We start from the raw sequence: 26,901 nt of genomic DNA, 5'->3' as shown, positions 1-26,901 counted from the left end.
ATAATTGTAAGTTTTTGACTTACTCTATTTGTGCAATAAGCCGGAGCTCCATCAAGATGGAACCAACATCTGCGATGTAATGCTAATGGGAAATTATCTAAAACGTCTGTAACTACTGCTACAGATATTTTTCCTCGTTAAAATTGTCGTTGTAGATACAAAAATCAATTTTATTAGCCACCATCGAACAAGACACGTTGAAACTAAATGTATGTTCATATCGCTTTTCTCGTACAAATTTTGGATGTTCTGATAACCAGAAATGATTATTTCTTCTGTTAAAGATGCCTTCCATGAAAATTTTGACTCGTCGGTCCAAATAATTCTTTTCAGAAACTCTCTCTTCTTGTATTCATCTCACAAAATCCGTTGAATGGATGAATAAGATATGCCTAAATCGTCTTTAGCTCTCGGAATAGGTATGTGGAAATGTTTGAAGATATGCTAAAACGTTGGTTTTATTTTCATCTGAGTTTGTAACAGGATTTGAAGTTCTCTTCTTCGTAGGTTTCGAAAATTTGGTAAGGAAATGCGATAAAATTTATTTTTTTAAATTTTAAATTAAAATTCCCAAGTAACACGGATTTTTATATCTTGCCAATTGGGCGTTATTTTATGAACGCGATAAGTTAATTCTCATGCTATATTATAATAAAGCAATTTAATAGGGAACCGCAACCAAAAATTCAAGTATTTAGATGTACGAGTTGCGAAAAAATGTGTTATTTTATGACGGGTTGTTTCTTGTCAAATTTCTTAAAAAGTATTTTTTATCTCCGAAAATGCTGAAAATAGGAATGGTACCTGTTACATAAAAAAGAATGTTTCGCAGAATCTAAAAATGTAATAATATACAGGGAAGTTGCTATACGTTACGAGTATATCTGGCCACACCGCATGGCCAAAAATATTTTACATAGGTAGCTCATATTCGCTTACATAAGTAATCAACATTTCTGGTTTTTACCGTACCTAAGTCATTATCCATAAACGTCTAATAGGAAACTCACCTTGAACAACCCTGTAGGTATAAGGCTGGAACCTTAGAGAAATAATTAATTTTAATTTCTCTATTGCCAGAGCTATTTATATTTTTGTACGTTCTACGAGCGAACAGACGCAGAAGCAACGCGGATGCCAGACTGATTTCTGCACTTAGGGCCTTTCGATGGACCTAAGGCGACTGATATTAAACATAACGATTCAGTATGTTTACAGTTTTGCGCACATATTTACTCACGCTTACTTTATGAAACAACATTTTTCGTGTAATGAGCGCTCCTATATTATCTTGTTAGCTAGCGGCTAATGGAGAATTCTTGGATTGCATATGTACGGTATGTCCAACTTTTGATGGTTTTACGGCGTATCTTCATTATTAATAAAGCTAGCGTGTTGCGTCTTTCGTGACCCAAGCCTACTTTTTGATGTTTACGTTTCAGATATGTCCTAGCTGTCTTGGATTTGCAGTATATAGCCGTATGTTGTACAGTGTGTCCTATTTTAGTGGCAATTGCGTGGTAGCATGTGGGTTATTAGCGAACGTGAGCTAGTTTTTAGTGATTTTATTGTCAATGTCATCACAGAAATTGAATAAGGTACCTAGAATTAATATCTGTTCCGTATGTAACTTAATGCAAAAATCAGTGCGGCTCTCAGAATAAGGAGTCATTTCAAAAACTTACGGGAACCTATTTTCCTAAATTTTAAATGGAAAATCTCAAATATTGTTTATTTTCGATTGAGAATAATATGAGCCTTTTAGAAATATCATGACCTAAAATAATAATGAGTTGTCATCTAAAGATTACGGGAATTTTACAATGACTTTAATATTTTGGAAGATAAAGCGCTTACCTGCTGAATATACAAGTCCAGTGAACGTGCCGTTGAAACCTATGCGAATTTTCATGTAGTCATCTTGACATTCTGCTTCAATATCTGTTAAAACAAACAATATATGAAAATATGTAATGCAGGAGTTGTGATCAATTTCTCCATTGATTGTACTCCCTAAAAATAAGCGAGACAATTTTTTATTATTATTGGCTTATTGCACACATGAAAAAACTTACAAATTGAATAATTCAGATATCACGTAATGTATTATTGCAGCCGTATGCGATGCTATTAACGGTTTCCATAATGATTTAATATGAGTCAAAATTTTTTTTGTATCGTAAGCTGCCTCTGCTTCTGATGGACCCTGAGTCAAAAAATAATTACAACCTTCATATCTATTGTTATTGACGTGACAGTCAATAATTTATTCATAAGTAAGAGATGAGACCGAAGCAAGTCAGGTAGGTGTCGACGTGTAGGCTGATATCAGTAGCAGTGTCGAATAACCCGTTTTATCGTGAGTTCCGAAAAAGCTTCTTACGAGTGTATCAATATTTTTTCCGTTAGATCGCATCGAAACCACTGCGAAAAATATGTTTGAATGTTTAAGAAGTAGAGGATTCATTAAACAAGAAGCTTTAAAGGAAACATGCATACTTACATAAATGCCAGAACTCGCTATAAAGTATTTTGTTGACAGTGAAGTATCGAATGAAAGAAAAAAACAATAGTAAACAAGATATGATAAGAAGGAACACAAAACCAGATTGCTTCTACTTTGGATGAACTGAAATAGAAGCTGCAATGAAATGAGACCATGTAGCTTTTAGATAATATAGTTTCCCTACTACGGTAAAAATTGATGCGTCCCGTTATAAAAAGCAATATTTGTTAAAAAATGATGTTTAGTTTGAATACCATAAAGGGAAACTTTTGGAAGTGTTAAATTAATATATGTATGTAGTAGTTTACCTCTAAATCCATATCGTCGTATAATCAACTCTATAGAGCATTTGAAGCACCACGTATAAATCAATTGTGAGGTCCGAATATTTAAAATTATCATTAAAAATTTAATTAATAATACCTATATCAGTTGAGAGCTGAGAAAATGCGGTACAGCACACTTTAGAAATTGACGCCCATTTTAATTAATCTTGACGACCGTGAGAGTAAAACAGAGTGAGATTTTGAATAAAAATGTACTTACTTACGTAATAATCCTTATATGTATTTTTATAACACCTGCAAAATCTGTATCCTATGTCTTTCAATACCTACTGGTAAAGCGTTTTATTGGCGTCGGCAGATTATTTCGATAATTGCCGACAAAAGTCAAGACGACAGACCTTGAGATCCTAAATATTTCTGTCTTTCATTGGTACTTTAATATTCGTTTCATTTTCACTTCTTCAAGTTTACATAGTTCTCTTCTTTTAAGTTAGTTAGGTTTACTTGTTTGAAAAATATCGCAAATATATTTACGATATCTCCAAAAAATTTCGCAAAACGCAGTGACAATATGAAAGATATAAACAAAAATAACATTAATACAACAGTTAATATTAACGTCACTGACGATTCTTTTTGCTACCGGCGCATCCTGGAATATTTACCAGCCAATCGTGACGACGCAGGTTCTTAATCATTACGAAGTCTAGAAGTGGGTCAGTGTATACATTTATCAGCACGAATCGATCTCTACTACTTACGGTCACTTTCCAGCTTAGCTGCTTGGAACTAAGTGGTTGGTATTACGTAAAGGCAGCGGATGTGCTCAGTTAAAACACCTACGAAATTCTTTGATTTAAATTTCAAGCAAGCCCTCATCTGAAACTGAAACTTGGAAAAACAATGATTTTGTTTTGGAATTTGTATTTTAGTTTTTTTTTTGTCCATGGGCGTTTCTATTTAAGATTTCATAGTTGCCCTCTCTCCTCCATCAGTGGGTTGGTGTTATTTAATAGTTTTTTTATTCAATATTTAAAGGCAATTTTTTTGTTTTTTGATCAATTGTATGTTCCCCTATTCCTACTCGTGGGATATTGTTTCATTATCTGCGCCTATGTATACAGTGAACAGCTAAAATATCGAATAAATTCATTCAAAAATCATGTATTCGATTTCAAGAAAAATGCTCGCGTACATTTATCATTTGTTTTACGCAATTTTTGTAGTAAACAGAAAATATACAGAATACAGATTACCATTTTTTAAGATCCATTCTCGAACTATGTGTCAAATTTCACGCATATTTCCCCATAGAAATAGGCTTTTACTTTTTATGAGTAAAAGAACAAAAAACGAATTTAATATTAATATTATGTTATAATAATATTAATACATATTAATATTTTAAAATTAACAGGTAAGTAGCTAGTATCAGTAAAGTTCTTAAATTGTTACAATTACATTTCTGTCAGTAAGAAAAGTGAATATGGTGCATCTAAATGATACCCAAAGAATTGGAATTTAAATTTTAATTGCTTATAAACATCTTAAGATGTTAATCATTTTTTTATGAGTACACTAAAAGAAAAGAAAGTTTTATTAAAATTGGCACAAAATGTTTTTGACTAATTCATAAAAAAGGAGAAAGTTATGATAAATGCTTATAAAAAGCAAACAATCTTTTGGTAAGTATGTAAATAAAAATCATCCTGGATATTCCATAGGATACAAATTAATAACTTTATTTATTATTGTTGAGGGAGAGGTTGAAACTATATGAGAAACTTTTTTATTATTAATTTTGGGAAAACAACTTATTCGAGGTTCGTCAAAACATGAATATGACTCGACAATAATATACAAATAAGTACTTAACTTGTACTCATTCCACTAATGCCTCGATATATATCTGGACCGTTTCCGTTTACTGTATCTATTCGTTCTATTTGAAAATTCACGTAATACATTCCTGATCATTTCTAGAGAAATTTCACAACATTTTTCTTAAATCATTCTTTCTTTCTGGTAAACATTTTGTTTTAAGTGACCTATTAGAAGTAATCAAATTGGGTTAGGTTGCAATGTTAAGTTGCTCAGGCGATGCTGCAGAAGGGGTAGAAACTGCATTATCTCTAAAAAGGGAAAAGTAAGTATGGGGAAAAGATGAAAACACATCATTTATAAACACTATAAACAATAAAGGACCGAATAAACTTCCCTTAGGTACACCGCAATTCACTGACCTGATATCTCGCGATTTAACCAACTGCGTACGACTCCCAAGAAGAAGAAGAAGAAGACCTTAACCCATTTAAGGCGTTACCTCTAATACCATATAAACAAAGCTTGTCCACTAAAATATCAACATCGACCAAGTCAAATGCTCTTTGTAGATCGAACAAAACACATGCTATCTGCTGCCTTTCTTCTAACTTGCCAAGAATACGCTTGTATAAAGAAAGAATGGCATCCAGCGTTGATCGCTTTTTTCGAAAACCAAATTGCATGCCGGAAAAATGTCTCGATTTTCCAAAAAATTTGAAAGTCTTAAGTCTTCGAAGATTTTTGAAAATACGGATAGGAGTGCTATAATTTGAACTAATTGTTGCACCGTCTTTTTTATAGAATGGTGTGATTACCGCATTTTTTAGAAAGCTGGGGAAGGATCCATGCAAAAAGGTAATGAGATGTCATCGGTTCTACAATAGTGTCGACCACATGCCTTAACATCACGCAGAGAATGCTGTCAAAACCCGCTGAATATTTCTTAGTGACAGACAACATTATATTACTAACTTCTGTACGTAAATAGGGACTTAAATACATGCTCTCTGCAAGACCTACATCTGGCGAGATCGTATTTTTATGAGGTAAAAACATATTGTTGAAACTATTGGCTGAATCGACGAAAAAATTGTTAAAATAATTTGCCGCCGAAATCATGTAAGTTTTTCCCAGTCTGTGTCAATAAAAAAATCTGGATATTTAATGACTGTGCATTTTAGAAGAAGAATAATTTTTTTCCATAAATTAATAATAAAAAAAGTTTCCAATATGGTTCCAACTTACTGAGGGATAGATAATGTGTTTATTTTCTTTTAGCGCTTCGATTTCTAAACATAATCAACAATGCTAACATCGCCATCCTGTTTTTACAGTCTTTTTGCCGATGTGTTATTTGCGATATAAATTTTAAACGCAATTTAATTTCTTTATTTCGAGGAATTGGTAGCACTTCCTCTTTGCAAGAAAGCTATTATCACGATTCATGCTTTTTTGCGATTCAAGTTAATTCGAAAATGCACGCACCGAAACAAAAAATCAGGGTTCGACTATTAAGCGAGGTGGATTCAGGCAAGTGACGAATAAAAGTGCTTTTAACGATAACATTAAAGTTAATAAAACGCCAGGCTTTATATATAGGTTCTTTGTGCTTCCGTGTTTACATTCTGTACCTTTTCTATTACATTATTGCTTTTATTCCCAATAAAAAATTAATCAAATAAAAAAATTCTTATGGTGTTAATTTAATAATGTTAGTATATCAAGAAAAAAAAACGTATTGATTTTCAATGTCTCAGTCTATGCAATAGTGAACAAGATAAAAAAAACTCCAAAACCAGATTGTTCCTTCTTTGGATAAACCGTAAAGGAAGTTAGAAAGAATATGAAACCGAATCGCAGAGACCTCGCATTTGGAGATTTAGTTACTTTCATGAAATTAAAAAGTGGAGATCCAAAAATAGATGTATATTTTACCTAAGTGTACCTTGGTTCGATACACACTATACAGAATCTAAAGAGAAAAGCACTTTCAAATAAGGGAAAATGCAGCACTATAATTCACACCGCATCAGGAGAAGGATATATTCTAAATTGCTTGCTGCTATCTGTGAAGAATATTAAGGAGTCCGGCTTGGGCTGTCATGAGGATGATGCAAGTGCAAAATTTTTTTTAAAACTCTTTTCAAAATTATAAGCATAGAGCATCAAATGCATTAAGTACTAAAAATGCAATTCAAGAATTCATGAACGGAACGGACTTTTGGAAGTGTTACATTTGCAAACAAAATAACATAAAGCCCATTGCAATTAATCTTAATGACGACTCTGAGAGTGAAACAATTAAATTTTGAATAAAAACGTACTTATTTAGGTAATTATTGTTAATTTGTGTATATTTAGTGTGTCCTATTTTCTATTAATACTGGGATTATATAATCCCGAAAGAAACATAAAATATATATTTAATCCTTATATTTTTAAAACACCTTGAAAGGAAGACTCTGATGTGCCGTCCTGAAATACCAATTGATCAGGTGTTTTCTTACTGTCAGCAAGTTAAATCGATAATTGCCATCAAAAGCCAAGACATACGGGCATATCATACATAAAATAAAAATCATAAAAATCAATCATAGATTTCATAAATTAGACTGCGTTTTATGGGGACAGTTAAATTAAAGTGGTGACTAACCAAAACTAACAACGTGTAATTTTCTAAAAAAATGTTGGTGATGACTCCTAAGAAGTGACATGCCGAATTACAAAATTTTTTACGTTATCAAATAGGGTACAACATTGTAACGCTACTGTGTTAAAATCAACGTCAAGTCCGTCCATAAGCATTTAGTAAAGGAGGGTGACAGACTTGCCACGCACATCAACCCAACGGGTTTGCTTAATTCGTTTCCCAACATCTGAGTGAATTATTAATTTACTAATTTTCTAAATATAACAGAGTCGCTAAATAACTCAAATTCAGTATAAAAATGGGAGACAATTTTTCCGATCTAGTAAACCCGTTCGTTCAGAATACCAAAAACTGTAAAAAGATGACACAGTTTTAAAAGCTCAATCGATTCGATAAACAAATCGAAGATCTCGAAGTGTTGATCGCCTAGCATAGTTTTGCGTATTTACCGATTTATGTTTATCGGTACAGAAAATGTAACAGTTTTGCGGAGAGCATTGACGCTCGAATAACTGAACCACAAGACGAAGTTTCGTCGTATCAGTCATTTAGAGAAACGGCGAATACGCAAAGTCGGATCAGAGTTTCATAGTTACTGCGCCAGAAACAAATCATATTTGCGAATAGGAAAAGCTGCTTTAGGATTTGTAAATATTAGTCATAGGGTGTCTCAAAAGTATATCGTCTTGACTTTTGCTAGCACTTATCTGAATGACCTGCCGAGGTCATAAAACACTTGAAAAGTCGGTATTTTAAAAATATAAAGATCAAATGTTATATTATGCTTATTTACGGATAAGAGAATCACATTATTGCTAATAGAACATAAGATGACATTAAAAAAATCAGTAATTATTTATTTAACGATTTACCGTTTTTATTAAAAATCTAATTCTCTTTTACTCCCAGAGTGAGAGTGATTAAGATTAATTACAATGGGCTCTATATTATTTTTTATGCTAATGTGTAACATTTTTCATATATATATATATATATATATATATATATATATATATATATATATATATATATATATATATATATATATATAATGTACATCCCGCTATCTTCCGAGCATCCTTTCATGGATCTGTCTCTGAGCGTCCAGTATCGTTTTTTTCAAAATCCCTACTCTAGCAAGTGAATATTTTTGAGTTTTGTAAACGAGATGGCGTTGGGTTTCCTTAGGCCAGATTTTACGAAGATCATTTTTATGAAATTTTACGATACTAATATGTCGGCGTCCTTTCATAGAGGTAACTTGCTAGCGTCCAATATACACGGGAAAACTTTTACATTCCAGCATCCTAGCGTCCTTCTGTATATTTTTCATTTATTGCGCAGATTTCTGAGCGTCTGAGCAACGGTGCACGATTGATTGTGTATTAAAGTACTTAATACATGTAAGTAGGTATCGTCTTCAGAACACGCTTCTCCTTTTTAACATGACGGTGCACAATCGAGCGGGTATAAGGCGATTCATATTTTCGCTATATTTTGAAAAATGCTTTGTGGCGAACTGTTTTATTTTTTTATTTTATTATATTTGTTTTTGGTAGATTTGTTAGTTTCTAAAGCACTTGGCTAAACTTAATTTCTTTGTGTATATGTTTTCTTTAATACGTCGCCCGATTTCGGAAAGTAATTCTTTGATTGATTTTAAGGCAATATGTTTGCCAGAAATATTGTACTTGTATCTATCTAGTCAGGCGCTCGATGGACGCAAACTTGTATAAAAAGTGTTAATTTCAGGGGTGTCCTAATAAGCAATATTTTTTAAATGGAAATCTAAACCACTTTTTTTACAACTAAATAATTGAAAATAAATACTAATATTAATTTTTCAAAGAAACTTCCACTTTGTACTAAATTTCTGGATTCCTCCTGCATCGGCTTTTGCCGAGTCGAACTTGCTAACGTTTCGCCAATCATCCCGTTGGCTTGTTCAGAGCTTGACTGAAACTGGCTCGCATTTTACTCTGTACCTGTTTATATATTTTTTGATGGGGGCGGAGCTAAATGAGGGGCATAACCATCGTCTCGGGTGACTGATTCCCATATTGGTGAGAGGTGGGTCGCTGTTAAGATTGTTAGGTTGTTTACAGATTTCTATAGACTCTCGGATTTTTCGTTGGTAGAAGAATTGATTACATTCAAGAATTTTAGTTGTTCGGCAACAGCTGATGAGTTTTTATTTGTCTTAGTCGTAAGGCTCTTTCGTGTTCTTTGATCCTAGTTGATATTTTTCGTCCGGTTTATCCAATGTATCTTTGACGAACAGAAAATGTCGAGAGATTTTGGACAATTGGTAAATCTGGTTTTGACGTTATATTTCTTTAGGACTTTTGATATGTGGCCAGTGATATTTTAAATGTAAGTGGCAAGTGTAGGATTGCTTTCGGCCTCATTGCTATTGGAAGGTTGTGGTGAAGTGTATTTTTTGATCGAACGCTTAATATCTTTAATGTGGAAATTATTAGAGAGAGAAGAGATTAGAGGAGAGGTAAGGTGTTTTAATTCTGGGTTCAGTCACCCGGGCTGAGATAGTTTTACGGTTCTGTAAACAAGAGAGTTGATAATCGATGACTTTTGGGTCGGATTGTGATGTGTGTGAACTTTATTTTAAATTACAAGATACGAGTGTAATAATTTATATATATATATATATATATATATATATATATATATATATATATATATATATATATATATATATATATATATATATATATATATATATATATATATATATATATATATATTTATATGTTTAGCTTTTGGTTCTTGGGTTATAGGTCTTTATATTAAAAGCGATTAAAATTTTTTGTCCATATATTGACGTTTCGGTCTTCTACGACCTTCGAAAATACTGCCTAGAAACTTTTTATAATATGAGTACAAATTACCTAAGTAAAATCAAAATGTTTACCGCTTAATGTTGTTTATTGGTAAGAATACTTATGTCTAAACTGTGCGTCTCGTTAGAAGGTCATAGAAGACCGAAACGTCAATATATGGACAAAAAATTTTAATCGCTTTTAATATAAAGACCAAGAACCAAAAGCTAAACATAAATATAGAGAAGGTCTAAGAAAAAACAAAATATAAACAATATATATATATATATATATATATATATATATATATATATATATATATATATATATATAATTATTACACTCGGACTTAAAGTAGGAGTAACATTTTCTGCTCCCACATTTAATTTTAATTGGTGCCACGAGTGTTATATAGGGATGAATAGATATAATGATATGGAGAAAGATGTAAAACAATATGCCCTATTTGTTCAGCTAAACTATCACATACATATTGTTTTTACAACTTGTAAATTTAACACTTCAAAAAGTTGCCCTTTATCGGAACTGGGAAAGTAGATATAATTTATTTTTAAATTTCAGTTTTTGGTTAGTTTTGTTCCTTGTTCCTTTTTGCTGCAAGCGAGCGTGATAATATTTTAAAAAAATAAATCCATTTCAAGAAATTATATTCTATTAAATTATGTATCTGTTTTCGGCTATATACTTTTTAACTTCTTGGAGCTAATTACATTTCCAAGTGGTGTCATCGTTTTCTAGCTTTCTTTTCAGTTTATTTAAAGTAGGAACATTCTGATTCTGATAAAGGGAATGCCAATTTTTTTTTGTAATTTTTAAAGCTTCTTGTTTAATGAATCATCTGCTTATTAAATCATCAATAGTGTACAATACCACATCTTCCTTATTTATCGTTATTTTAAATATATAGTTTTAAATGGAACACCATTTTTACATATTATGGTTCTTCCATGAATTGTTTAATTTTAATGCGATGGGAAAAAATAAGAAATTTTTAATAAATATATGTTTTCATATGGTCTATATCTATCAACCTGCTGCCTTTATCATGTTAACATAATATACTTAATATATTACCTTATATACTAAAATTTTACTAAAGCGCCTAAGTAATTATTTCGTACAGAGGGGTTTTCAAAATCTCTTTTTTCTCTGACATTTTAAACTGAGAACCTTGTATCTAACTGGTTTATCGTGTCGAGCTTCTACTCTTCTACCAAAGTTTCCTATAGCTATGGATTCAAGTGTCTCCGTAATACTTCGTTTTTATTGTCATTGTCATTGTTTAAATTTGCAAATAGTATAGTATCTTACGGAACAAGTTTGATAATCGCCATTCCAGTGACGGTTTGGGCCAAATAAAAACTTTCGTGCATCAAATATAACTGGAACAACTTTTCTATAGCGACAAGAGTAGAATTGCTGTGTGTGTGGGAGAGATTACCGAAACCATGTGATTTGAAAAAAAATAAACATTCCATAGGGATTGTCTCGAAAGGAGTCTAAAGTTTCCCCAGTATCAACGTAAGAAAAATAATGCTTCTACTATGTGAAACATGTTGCCATGAAAGTTCTTCATTTTCACATGTTTGCTTTATTTAATATTAAATTTTCAATTTTTTAGTATTGTTAAAAATCATAATATATTTAGAATTTCTTAATTTGCATTTTGCATTTGCGAATCATTTTAAACAAAATATAACGTTACTTACGTTGCACTCGGGTATTATTAAATCGAAACCTTCTGTATTCTCTATCCCAAGTGTCTAGGGGAGTTTGCCAGTCATCATCGTCCGGCACGGAAGGCAAATCTCTGTTCCGAAGCGCTGGTAATGGGACGTAACTCGGAGATTCTCCGATAAAGACTACCTAAAAAAATCCGCTTTATAATCAATCGTTACTGGCAGATTTTATGAGAACTGCTTTTATTCTAGACAATAAAAAGTTTACTAAAATATTTATACAAGGATATTTCTTAGCACAATCGCATGGGTATCTCGGTTGCTGAAATAATTGCTTTTATTTAAAGCAGAATATTAAGCGAATTACAACACGAGGTAATGTATTCGTGCGATTACAAATTGAGTATTTTCAAAGTTTGAAACGCTTTTACAACGCGAATGACATTCCGGTTAATCTAATAGGATATTAGGATTTTTCAAAGAAACTTCCACAGGCTACTTTTACGCTTTTTACAAAACTTCTGGATTCCTCCTGCGTCGGTTTTTGCTTAGTCGAAATTGCTGACATTTCGCCAATCATCCTGTTGGCTTCTTCAAAGCTTGACTGAAACTGCCAGGAAAATATATTTAGAAAATCCAGATGGTTCTTATTTTGGATAAACTGAAAGCTAACTGAAAGAAGATAAAACAATATAATAAAAACAAGTGCTCTGCACAGATTGTGCACTTCAGGAAATCAGTTGGAACTAACATGATACGCATGATCCAGTATCCAAACGATTCCAGTAAAAACTGTCAGACAAAAGCACCTTCAAATAAAGGAAAACATCCTGGGTCAACTATTTGCTGTTTGGGATAAATCTACTGTTTGTTTTACACTTGAAGTGTAAAACAAAATTAGGTTTTGAATAAAAACGTACCTACGAGTATGATAATTTGTATATATTTATTGTAATTGTATTCAATAATCAATCAATCAATCAATAATTGCCGTCAAAAGCCAAGAAGATGTATTGTAATTTTTGTAATTGTAATTTTAATTTTGTATTGAGACAAAGACGTTTTCGATCTGTTCTATAGATAGATACTACTTTTTATGACAAACATTTGGAGAAAAATCGGCTTCGCGGTTTATTGAAGTTCATGCATTTCTAATTAAAAATGCCCCGGCTCAATGCAAACTTTCTTTATAAGTTGTGGTGTCTAATTTCTCCAGCTTAGAGATTGTGCATTCTTTATGGATCGCCCTATATTGTTTTTGTTAATTACACAATTGTCTGTAAGTCTTACAGTAAATTGTGGAATTTATTGCGTCATTAATAAAAGGTATATAGCTACATATAAATATATTAAATTATCTTTGCTATCCTATGCGTAACATATTATATTTTAATATAGGTGTTTCATATGCGAGACTCATTATAGGAATCTTTGAAAAAAGTTGAAAAGGTATAAAAATATAGGTAGATTTGCAAATAGACTCAGTTCTGTTTTTCCTATACCAATCATCAATACTGAATTCTGTTGTAGTTGGTATGATGCTAACACTTCTTCAGAGTTCAGACTTTTCTCACTATCTGAGTTACTTGTAATACCTAACATCATTAAAAAAATAATCAAAACTGCAAAAATTAAGATGGCTCTTCTGACATCGACAAAACATAAAGCTCAATCAAAAAAAGATAATTCGTTCTAATGTAACGCGTTTCGTCTTTGATTATCAAAGTCTGCAGTAAAAATTCGAAAGCTAATTGCAATTTTGATCTAAAAAAGTGGTTTGCTAATTGGCTTAGTTTAGGTTGATATAAATCGCTTAGTAATATGGGGAAATTAATGCTTTCCTTGTAGGTGCTTTTTGTTGGTAATTCTTATCGATTGAAGACTCAAACATTGACCGCGTAACAGCTGATTAACTGTAATTTCCTCGCACATTTTTTTTACGTCTGCGTATTATAATAGAATTATAGGTAAGTTGTTTCGTTACTGCTCTTGGGTACCGCACAACTGCTATTCAAATAACCTATTGGGAAGTTTATTTATATCTCCGATCTCTCGCCGTGGCGCTGCGGTTCAACAATGTTATTGTTTCCCTTTTTGTTGGCGGCACAAGAACTATTCAATAAAATAAAAAAGTCGTCTACTTTATTCACTCCACCGCAATAATTTCAATTAGGGGTAGTAATAGATTTGGATAACTATAACTGCGCAAAAATATTACGTTTATAGAAACAGCGGTTTCGTTATTTGTATCATTTAAAAGCCATCCTCCAAATATAAGCATTTAGTGTTAGACATCTTAGTTGGTTATGTCAAGAAAAATCCAGTTAGAGCAATTGTGCAGTTACGTCATGACATCTTTATCTAGTTCATTAGTGGGTGTAATTTGTTTGTCAGTTTTCTAAAATTGGTAGCAATATAGTTAAGACATACGGATCATTTTTGATTACGTCATTATATGTGAAGTGGACAACTGCTCTGACTTTAGTTTTTGCTAGTTTTGTACTGTTTTTATAAATATTGAGTTAAAAAGGTTAAGCACTTCGTTTACGTAATTTTTTCCAGTTTGATAAGTGCATTATTTGAAATTTCTGTTTGAGTATCGGTTATTCTTTTGTGTGGATTAGTTCGCTAGATCAATATTTATCAAATTCGTTGCGAAATAATGAAAATACAAAGTCATTTAGGCAATGATAAATGCATAAGAGCTTTGACTTTTCTACGAAAGTGAAGAAGAAGACTGTGGATTACCGGAAAAGAGTTTTGTTGACCGATGAAACTTCAGTGAGGCAGATCTGGAGAAAGATTTTATGCTTGTACTATCTCTCCAAAGGAGCCACTTCGAGGTGGTTCGGAAATATGTTTTGAGGCACGAACAATGCTGGTTTCTATTCGTCCGAAGTCTATGAATGCAGAATTCTCGAAAATATTACTCAGTTTGCAGTATTTATAGACGACGTGTAAGATAATGCCAGGCCCCACATGTGCAAGGATTACGAAAAAGATTAGTTCGCCGTCATGTCCCTGTCCCAATTAGCCTGCAAAAGTTAAATAATGGGAAAACGTTGCTCAAGCAACTATCCAAATTTTAAAAACAAGTTTACCCTGACGAACACAAGCAGGCGAGGAGGTAATACGCGGTAGTGAAGTTCATTATTTCTAAATTATTTGTTTGTTAGTAAAGTTAGGTAGATGTCTATAATTTTTAAGTTTTTGTACATGATCACCAAATTTTGTATAATTCTTCGAACTTTAATAAAAAATTAAATGTTGTCCAGTACAAAATTTTTAATTATCTTTATTCATATTATACTTACGCTAAATTAAATAATGGGTACAAAATCAAAGACATATTTACAAGAGTTTAGTAGATAGGGTCGTACTTTGTTGAGAAAATTTGAATTATTATTTCTGTCATAATTGTTTGTCCAGTTCATATATGTGCCAAGTTTCTGAATTAACGACTAGTGAAGCGGCCACAATTAATATCAATTAATATTATCTCTTCATTTTGCATAAAGGAATTAGATATTTTAAAACCTGATTATTTGGAAATTGTATTCGAATAGTATTTTGAAGTTTTGAGCTTTTTTTGGTTTCGGCGATAACCCTCTTTGTAGCATTGTCTTTGATAGAGAGGTCCAACTTTAGCAATAAAAGAATATGGAAATGCTGACTCCGCATCAGAGCACACAGTCTCAGGAAATATACAATTGGAGTATAGAGAAAACCAGGTAGGGTTAGGTTAAAATTGTACTCATAGTCTTTTTGCGGCTACATTTGTGAAAAAAACGAAGCAATGAAAAGAAATATATTAAAAAAACACACTTTACACTCAACTTTCTATGATGTTGCTCCAATAAATATACCACTCTTAAAATAAAAATGTACAAAAACAGTTTTTCTGCCATTTGAATTTTGAAATTTCTTGTCTTGTCTTGTCCTTAATCCTCTGCAAAACTTTTTGAACAAACTTAATTTAGTAGCAAAAATTTGAAAATTTGGAATTAAATTAATTTTGGTAGGGGCAGTGTGGCTAAAATATTTTCAAGATGGCGAATATACCGGAAGTGGTTGTTAACTTGCTTATTTTAAATGGAACATCCTCCATATTATTATCTTTTTAGATTACCCGGAAAATTCTTGAAGTATTTCGTATATAACACCTTACACCTAAATTTTATCATAACTGAGATATTTAACATTTTATGACAAAAATGACGTGTAGAGGCCGGACAATAATTTTTTTCAATTAGAAACCTCCTATTTTTTTAAACCTAATTATCCTATTACAAATTAACACTACTTTGTATTAGGTTGTATATTCCTATTACTGTTTATAGTTTTCCATATAGAGATAGATGAGTTGAGGAATGGGACGACTATGTTGTTGTCAATTTCTAAGAGAAACGGTGAAATTTGGTTAAAAGATATGGCTTAAATTTTCTGGGATCTCCAGAACAATAATATATATGGAGTTCCATTTAAAATAAGAAAGTTGACACCAACTTCCGGTATGTTTGAAAATATTTTAGCCAGATTGCCCCCCCTAACATTAGTTTAATTCCAAATTTTTAAATTTTTGCTACTAATGTTTCCAAAACAAATCCACGAAGCTCCGGATGTATCACGTATACGTAAACTGGATAACTGAAATAGGGTACCTCCTCGATGTGGGTTTTTAAGTATCAGAGAGGTAAGGAACGAAGCGATCTGCATGAAAACATAACGGAACCCAAAACTAAGTCGCAGAGTATCACCACGAAATAATAATTACCTCGATCTCGTTAGACTGATGGTCAGAAATAATGATAGATTTACAAAACAATATCAATGAAACGTGCTTGTACTTTCGAGGTTAACATAACAGTTTATAACAGTGAACGTTTTCGCAGGGTATGTTTAATGATACGTATGTTCCAACCACAGATTCTCTTATTGTACGCACATGATAATAATATTGCGTAATGCACGTGCGTAAATAAAATTTGTGATATTACTGTGAACTCCAGAAAAATCAAAATAAAAATCGCTATCATTGAGCATTGTTTTTTGTGCTGAAAAAAAAATGTTGCATATTAAACTGGCCAAAATTTAATCCGTGCGAATTGTCTACATTATGTAGCTTCAGAAGATGAATTTATAATAAAATTTATATTATACAAAAACATTAAATTTACTATGTATGTATAAATTTGTGTTTTATTTAATAAACGTCATACATTTTTTATTGACTATCTCAATAATATAAAAATTATGAATAATTATTATTAGGTTGAGATGGTCCAACGATATTAAAAAAACAACGCTTCTTCAGAGCTTGACTGAAACTGGCTGGCCTATTTACTCTGTACCCGCTTATGTATTTTTTCAGGGGGGCGGAGCTAAACACACCGTCTCGGATGACTGATTCCTATATTGGTGACAAGTAAAAACCTGAGTCGCGGTTAAGATTATTCGGTTGTTTATAGATTTCTATAGACTTTCGGATTTTTCGTTGGTAGAAGAATTGATTACATGCAAGCATTTTAGTTTTATCGAATAAAATTTTATGTCCAGTTTTGTGATTATGTTCGGCAACTGCTGGTGAGTTTATTTGTCTTAGACTTAAGGCTCTTTCGTGTTCTTTGAGCCTAGTTGATATTTTTCGTCCAGTCTCTCCAATGTATTCTTTGCCGCATATGCATAGAATGCTGTAAACTCCTGGCATCTCAAATGGAATTTTGTCTTTGACGAAATTTTTGGACAAGTGGTGGAAATTCATTAGGAGGAATGCAGAAGTTTTGTAAAAAATATTACAGTAGCCTGTGGAAGTCTCTTTGAAAAATTAACAAAATAATTAATTGATTATTTAGAATTTCAATTATTATGCAAAGTTATTTTTTTTCGTAAACATTGATTTCTCTGCTTCTTAATTTCCTTTCTTTCGCGTATCAAAGCAATAACTTCTTCATTGGCCTGGCGCAGAAAACTTAACCACTTTTCATGGTAGGTGAGTCTGTCTTAACGAATTTGGTACAAAACAATCACCTCTAGTTTGTTTCGTACTACTGAACTTTCTGCCTTGACATTTTCATGTCAGTTGTTTTGTTTATTAGTCTGTATATCTCTGGGATTACACTGTGTGCCTCTGGTACTAGCAAAACCTCTGAAGTTAGGGTTTAGCACTGTCCACCTATTTTCCGCGTGTTGTTTTCAGAAATTTGGGTGTTGAGAATCGCCGAAATTTCTTTTGATATTAGACTCCAATAGTTTTATAATTTTCTTAGTTTCTTGGACTTGGACTTTGTCTCTATAATTTTTATAAAAGTCAATCAATACTTTCGCATTAATTGTAGAACAAAAAAAGTGCTATGTAACAAGATAAATCCTTTCTTTATAGCAAATAAAACAAACTATAAGTTAGGTTAGAATAGGTTAAAATTTCCTAAAACAACAAAAAACATATTCCAATTCACGGGGCTGTTTACTTTTGTAACTGTTGGTTGTCGATTTCATCCAAGAATCGATTGAGTGGTAATTTCACTAGTTGATCAACTGATTGGAATGACAGACTGTGAGGAATTATGCATGTAGTTATTTTAAGTAGTTGGAACGAAATTTTAAAACTGGGTATGTTTATATGTTATATTACTCGAAATTACTTCTGATTGGAACATACCTATAGTTTCAGTTATAGTTTAAAACGGAAAACAACCCGGTTCTTTAGAAATGCGGATTTCAAAAATGAATTTTGAAAACGTTTTTGATGAAAACTACCTTTTTTTTATACGCTACTCCGAACTTTGGGAGTAAAAGTTTTTAAAGCAAACGTATTTTATACGCACTAGTTAATAATCACGTTTGCGATGTCTTCCTTTCGTTGCGAAGCAAATCGAATCGGTCACGTTTCTGATACAGAATGAATTTACGTCCTAATTACATGTGCCACTAATTCAAAACGTCTTCTTTCTGTAATGATGGAAAAGTATGAAGTTTGAAAGTGAAAACGGTAGTACGCAAAAATCAAATTAAGGTCTGTTTCTCGAGCGTAAGAGATTTTAAACACAAGATCCTAATGACTGGCCCATCAATACTGGTTTACATGCAATATTATAAGTGCCTACTGACAGTTTTAGATAAAAATCTAAAGTATTGTTAACGTATACAGGATTCAAAATATATAAATATAAATTAAGAGTAAAATGTATTTTAAACACCCTAGCTATTTTGAATTGTTTTGGTGTTAAAACCGAAAAACTAGAATAATTGAATTTAAGCAATTATCACTGTTTTAGTAATAAGTAGTGATGATATATTTTGACAATTAAAGTAGTATTTCTCAAATAATTCATTCAGAAATTTTGTTATTTACATCTAAAAGTATTATTAAGATACTCCACCTATTTTGAAAGGTTTTGATGTTAACAACGAAAAACTAGACTAATAATTTAAGCAAATATTTCGTTTTAGTAGTAAGCCGTGAGGATATATTTTGACAATTGAATTAGTACTTGTAAAACCATTCATTCAGAATTTTTTTAATTTTGATCTAAAAGTAATATTAATATAAAACACATATTTATAAACGTATTGAAATTAAAGGCATAAAACTAGAATAACGCAATTTAAGCAAATATAACTGTTTTAGTAGTAAGCCGTGAGGATATATTTTGACAATTGAATTAGAATTTATCACATAGCTATCGGATGATATAGTGACCCTACTACGGTAAAAATTGATGCGCCTTAGGCGGCATTGATATTTTCGTAGAGAAAAGGTAATGATTTCCTGCGCATGCCTCTACATTTTACCTACTAAATTGCATTTTCTTTCTAAAAAATGTTTTGCGTACGCTTAACTCGTTTTCCCAGAACATTTAATGAAATTTAGGTATATGCTGGAAAAATGTTGCATCTAAATTTATTGACGATCTGTCAGCGGCCATTTTGGTTGTTGACTGTCGGAAGGTTATTGGTTACAAAACGAGATTTTAAATCTCGCGCATGCGCATGTCGAATGGACCTTCTCAATTTTTTTTGTCGTAATTGCTTTATAAGTTATATTATTATCATAGGCAGGGCCTCTATTATATCTCAAGTAGCTATACGGTATTTATTAAACCATTCATTCATCAATTTTATTATTTTGATGATGCCAATTCATATATAAACAACGATTGGTTAATATAACAAACAAAGTACGGGTTTCTGTAAATCAAAAGTGTAATTTTCAATATTTCTGATTGTTTAACTTTAATAGACTATTTTTTGGCACACATTGTATATAAATAAGCATGTAATATTAAACATACACACTAAACCCTACAACTTTTGAATTAAATTTTCACCCCTGTACGTGCATTATTTGAGTTAATAACATAATATAATATAAAAGGTTTGTTAGAATATTTTCCTATTTTAGCATGATTTTCGAATAAAGTACTGTCTAATAAATATCATTGATACATATAAGATAACCAATAAACTGAATGCTATACGAAGACCATTTTTTGTACCACAAACAATCCCACCTTTTGGTTCGATTGCCTGCTATAAAACGTACACGCGCATGTTGATGCACATGTAAAACTTTTTGACTACTTACCGATTCCGGTTCGCTGGCACCTTGCGATAAGGCCTCTCTGGTCTCATTCAGGTTACTTTTCAGTTCTGCTGTCGGCTGATCGGTCATATTGTCTAATTTCAAACTGCTGAGAATGTTGCTCCTTATTGTCGTCGCGTTCTCCGGAATTTGGCAGTGTAATTTCTGAAACAATGAATTTCCCTCGTTAAAACTAAAGATTTTTTTTTTCAAAGAATCTTCCAAAGTCTACTGTTATACTATTTACAAATCTTCTGGATTCCTCCTGCGTTGATTATTGATAAATAGAACTTGTTTCAGTTTAGCTCTGAAGAAGCCAACAGGATGATTAACGAAATGTCAGCAAGTTCGATTTATTAGCCGGAGTAGCCCGGGAGATATTATAAAAAATATCATTGCTAACTTCCTAGGATAATTATTTCAATCCGAACAAGCGATTAAAAATTTTCTAAAGTATCCAAAATCGACGAACTGGACGAACTGTTACCTCAGGGCAAGCTGAAAATTCGATATTTTTGGTTGAGTTCCCAAATAAAGTAACATAATACCGATAACATTCAAAATTAACAGTTATATGTTTGATGCAACTCATAGATAAATCACATATCTCACAATTTTACTAACTTATGGCATCTATCAAAATATTTGTTTGAACTTGTCAGAGACCACTGTACTGCATATAATGACAATTTCATGCGAAGAAAGCACCATCAAATCTCTAAGTCGTTCAGTGGAGTTAGAGCTACTTCAGAACATTCGGAACAGAGGTCTCCAGAGATGTGACAAAACTTTAAAGTCATGTTCTCTGATCTACTTTTTGGTAGATCTGACCGTATGGCATCAGACTCCGTCCTGTTGGAAGTTAAAACCTCCGGAAGGATATATTTTGCTGCATTTCAATAAATTATACGCTTTGAGGAATCTCCCACAGAGACATAAAATCTCTTTGGTCGTTATAGAGAACTTTTTCTATCTTGGCCTAAATGTAACGATTCCTTAAGTTTCCATCTATCATGGTTTTGTTTCTTACTCGTATAAGGCAAAAATAGGACATTTTTAACAGAAAGAAGTACGTATCAAACATACCTTATAAAACGTAAGACCGCTCTCATTTACTATTTGCGAACATTTGTTAACATTCATTATAATTCCTCTATTCCGCCTTGCGCTTACTACTCGTAATGTATTTCTTCTTCCCGACTTATATATTCTAATTAAATGGCTTACAACTTCTTTTTACCGCAAAATATCAATACTATAATCAATTTACTGGAAATTTCACTGCTTCTTTTCCCTTTCTCGTACTGGTGAACAATATTTTTTCACAATTGTGGTTAGTTTTTAGTTGGTTTTCCATGTTAATTATTAATACCCAAATGACACGTGACAAGTCTTGTTTGGCAAAACACTGCTTGCTCCATTTGAAAGTCTTCTTTGCGTCAGGCTCATAAAACTCGAGAAGCGTGAAGGAAAGAAAAACATGTTCCAATATTTACTTGTCAACCTATTTCTATTATCAAACTGTTAAAAATTAACTAATCTACTATCTCAACTGTCAAACTATTAAAAATGACTAAAAGTTATTTCTTACATCATAAAAAAATTGTTTAATAACATTTATTTATTTATATTTAAAAATATATGAAACAATAAAATATTGACCAAAATTTAGTTAATATTGGCAACTTAATGAAAAACTTATCCATAGTTGTATCATTAAAATATTTTTAAACTCCCTGTTTTCCCGATACTTCCGATGTAAATCAAAACACTTTGAGATATCAGCCTATTTTATATTTTGTAAATGGAATACTCTGTATAGTTTATGTTTACTTTATGTCTTATTCCATTTGTTTTGGAGATTTTGTTAAAAGCTGTTTTAATTGTATGATTTTTGATATTTAACAAAGGTTTCGGATTGTTTCTTTTCTTTTCCGAAATTCCACGACATTATCAGAAGTTCTCTGTGCATCTGATTTTTTATGCACCCCTAAAAGAAATAATAATGGCAATATTATTTGGATTTGGATCTTCTATATATTGTGCTATATTGTGTTATTTTTGTGCTCTTCGGTTAATTTTCCAACTACAGATATCGGACCCAAAATTTGTGGTGTCTACATATAAAACATTAACCGACCCTTGGGTATTTATTTCTTATATTTGTCTAGGATTATTTATAGATTTAAATCGCGTATTTCAATCATTCAATAAAGCTTAGCAATTTGTCAAATATAAGGATGATTTTATCACTCCCGAAATTATATGAAAATGAAAATTTCTTAATTTTACTAATATCTCGAAAACAAACAAGTGATAAAATATAAGGGGTGTTTCATTTAAAAAGTATATAAAACAGGCTGATATCACAGAAAATTGTTAGTGGTGTATTTTTAATGTGACTTAGGAAAAATGTTGGCTGCTAGCATTACATTTCGTTTTCCATTTAACTTGACATCTTTAAAAACAAAATAAGATGAATTGGAAGCACAGTGCAATCACTTATATATAATACAAAAAGCATAACTTATCTGTCTAAATTATACCCAAACGAAGTAGCCGCCTATAAATAAACATATAATTGAATAAACTTACTCTGGGTACAGTTGCGATTATCATCATTATCGTTGCGAATTTTGTCCGCCACCTGAAACAAAGAATTAAAGTTACATTAAACTGTTCTTTATTTTTATTTGCCGTTTCTTTGTTTTGTTGAAGATTCCCTGATTATAACGTTAAGGTTCATTTAATATAATGATTCGCTGAACTGTATTTCCTTTATGATCTTTTTTGAATTATGTTGTCGTTGACACGGTCAATTTAATGGAAACCCGAAGCGTAATTCGATTTTAAAGAGTTTTTTCAAAGATTTCGTCATTCCCGATCAAATTGAGACAATGGTTTTTTACTTAATTGCGAAATATCGAAAGGTGTATGAGACGATTCTCTTCCCATGGGAACGGTATATTTGTTTCGAGTGAATTTGAAACGTACGAATAGTGTATTTCAGTTTTACAAAAATCCTGCTTTAGATGCTTTGAAAGCAAGATGGCAAAATTGTATTTAAAATTAAAAGATTCATTACATTAAAAAACTCAGAACGAGACATTTATTTTTTAACGTCTAGTTTTGCTCTAAAATAGGTACCCTTTAAGGTTTTTTGCATAATTGGTAGCCATAAATTGAAATTATATGTGAAGTTTATTGTAAATCTATATCTAATGCTGTTGTACTCTTAGAGTCGTCATATATATATTGTTTTGTATAGACATGTAAGAGTCTCCAATGTTTATAATATGTTGAATTTTTTGAGCTTTCAACTAGAATGTTATTCAATTCTTTATTAAATGTATAACACTGGGATTTAAAGTAGGAGTAACATTTTCTGCTCTGACCTTGGATTTTCCTTGGTTCCACACAAAAATTGCTATATTATCAAAATAGGCAGGGTCTCTATATATCGGGTATTTTATTTATTATTTTGAAAAAAATAATTTAGAAACCACTTTTCAAAAAGTTCCTCATAAGGCTAGGATGCGTAATATTCTTTGCAGACAACAATTTGGGACACATCCCTGTTCTGATGCGGACGCCATATTCTCATAAAATCGTATTTTAGAAACGCATTTTATTCCATACTGCCACTAATATATCAGCCGATGCAATTAATATATCTAAATATCCATGCATTGTATATATATATATATATATATATATATATATATATATATATATATATATATATATATATATATATATATATATATATATATATATATATATATATATATATATATATATGTATGCAGCATTTTTAAGTGTTTTTTCAAAATACGCCTAGATCTTGTGAAAATGTTTTGGGTAAACGAGTTAATTTTGTGGAAATCGCTGTTTAGAAAGAAAATGGCTCAACATGCAGGTTAGTGGGTGAAATATAGAGGCACGACCGCAAAATCATTACCATCTCTACGAAAATATCAATGGCACCTGCAGCGCATCAATTTTTATCGTAGTTGGCCAACTGTATTATCTAATAATATAAAATAATATGACATTGACAAATGTCAAATTACTATCCTTGACGCTTCGCACTCATATGAAAAAAAGCGGAAAATATTCCCCTTCTAAAATTAATTATCCATCCATAATTCTAGTTAAGAAATTTTGTCAACGGAGTCTGCTGAAATCATAAAAACAAATATCTTCCTTATCTATTTAACAAAGTTTCGTTTGGAGTAAATGTTCATGGATTGAATTCCGCAGCACAGAAAGAATGTTTGCAAACGATAGTACTCTTATAATATTGCTAATTTGATTAATTTACTGGAATTATGTCTTAGTAATTTTGGATTTACCTTCATCTCAGATGAAATAAAATGCGACCTCTACTGCTTTCCCTTTCTTGTCTCTATTTTGAATAATCTGTTAACTGAGTTTGGCCATCTGATTCTGTACTACAAATATTGAGGCTTAAACAGTATCTGGGAAATTCCCTCATGACTGACTTTCATAAATGCCTTTTGCTACAGTTTTGTCATGACAGTATGTTATTTTGTTTTTGCTATAATGTTGTATATGAATTAAACTTAGTTTTATTATTAAAATCTATCGAAAATATATGATCGTTTACAAACCCGTGACTAAAATAACGAAAATGTAAAAATAGCAAATTATTTACTGAATGTTTACCCAACAACAATAGGTAATAATGTCTTTAAAGGTTAATTGGGGTCCATTAAATGCACCATGAAATACTTTGAGATATACTATACTAGTCATTGGCATGCCAACATTCTCCAAGTCTTATATTAAATCTTTTGTTTGCTCGTTGTGATCATCAACATGGAAATAAAATCCGTTAATGTCTCCAAAGCGAGACAGCGCCATATTTAAAGCGTGACGCGAATAATTCCCTGCCTGGTCCGTTGTATAAAACCGTTTTCGTAACAATCAAAAAATTTTCGTTTCACACCACAATGCCGTTTTCCGGAATGGTACTTAAATATTTTTTTAGGAAGTATATTTCCGAAATCTGATCGTAGTTGGTCGTCCCGAAGAAAATGCGTTAAGACTGATTGATTGATTGATACTCGCATAGTTTATTGTGTGATAATAAAAATCAAAGACACTCTATGAAACGGTACACATTCGAACACTGGAAGCGCATCATAGACATTGATGCATTTTTGGTGAAAACTATTACCTATTTTGTAAAATTTGAAAACCTATTGATTGTTCCCGAAACGTTTTCGTTACTCTTGTAGCACTTAAATGAGGAATATTATAATGTCAAGGAATACATTTACATTACTGCTATAAAACCTACCTGCAGTATTTATAAACATCTTTTCGATTCACCGTTTTCTATATAATTTATTTATAATACACTTTATATGGCGTCTTTGTCATTGTATTTTATTTTTATTCTGAGGTTCGCAGGAACAGATTCTTACTTTGACATTATTGTCACAATGTCCGCGCCCTTGTTTTGAATAGTTTAAACCCTAGTTTTGATGCTCACCAGGTTCGGGTTTTAAAAACTTATAGTTTTATTTGGGTTTTCAAGTAATATTGAACTCCTAAACTAACCAAAACTAAAAATAACGGCAAAACCAATTAAAACTATTGACTTCATAACTATCATAACTTCACTTTTCAGTAGTTTATTTATTTTTGAAGAGGTGTGTGTTTTCTATAAATAACTAATTAAAGTTTAGATAAAGTTGGGAATTAAACTAAACATGCCGTTTAAAGGTTTCTTATAAACCCCTTGTATATTTGCGTTACCTAATAATAGATACTTAAGCTGCGAAAAATATTAGTGTTGGTTAGTGATACCCTCAAAAAACGGTAGAGCAACTCAAAAGACTTAACTTATACATTACGCTTCTCCCTCCAATAGAACCCTGTAGCAAATTTAATTCAAAATAAATATGTAAATAATGTGCTCATACCTATATCGACTTTTATACTTCAGGAAACATAGTTTTAAGTTATTTGGAATTATTAAAATGAAATTATAGTTTAAAAGTTTTTATTTGAACAGATTTTACTCCAAATTTTAAAATTGAAAATCGATATTACAAAAAATCTGCATATAATCGTAAATTATATGATCACCAGTAATAAATCCTGGAAATTAAGGTATTTATCATGTCATGTCGCAAATAAGAAATTTTAAATTTATGAAATGCCACAATAATTTTTAATTATATATATAGGACGTAGTTTTGAGCCATAAATTTGTCGTAGAGGAGCTAGTATAGAAAAAGTGTGGCATTGTTTGAAAATAGCTAAGCTTCCTTATAATAGCAACGTAGAAGCACACGTAGTAATTTTCAACCAGAGCTATCTTAAATTGGTGTCGGATATTGGCAGCGGTTTCACAAAAATGTATATACAAAACCGATTCCGAACACAATCACGTTATTACTGCCCTACTATCGCGGCCTTTATTACTACAATTTGTAAAATATTTTCTGTTAAATGAGAACGGCCCGCGCGGCAAACAGTTAT

General features: G+C 31.6%; 1 protein-coding gene across 1 annotated transcript in view; it reads right to left on the bottom strand.

The window, feature by feature from the left end:
* LOC132703739 (uncharacterized) overlaps positions 1–26,901 on the bottom strand; it is a 53,479-nt gene that overhangs the window by 14,371 nt on the left and 12,207 nt on the right. Inside the window, exons 2-5 of the mRNA XM_060673182.1 lie at positions 22,981–23,032; positions 20,389–20,550; positions 11,835–11,991; positions 1,858–1,941 (exon numbers count right to left, since the gene is read on the bottom strand). Of these exons, the coding sequence (XP_060529165.1) occupies positions 1,858–1,941; positions 11,835–11,991; positions 20,389–20,550; positions 22,981–23,032 (455 nt within the window). The remainder of the gene's footprint in view (positions 1–1,857; positions 1,942–11,834; positions 11,992–20,388; positions 20,551–22,980; positions 23,033–26,901) is intronic.

This window comes from Cylas formicarius, unplaced genomic scaffold (genome assembly GCF_029955315.1).
Source record: "Cylas formicarius isolate icCylForm1 unplaced genomic scaffold, icCylForm1.1 PGA_scaffold_10__41_contigs__length_53128322, whole genome shotgun sequence".
Taxonomy (NCBI): Eukaryota; Metazoa; Arthropoda; class Insecta; order Coleoptera; family Brentidae; genus Cylas; species Cylas formicarius.
The sequence above is the reverse complement of the archived record's forward strand: the minus strand, read 5'-3'. Positions and strand labels throughout refer to the sequence as shown.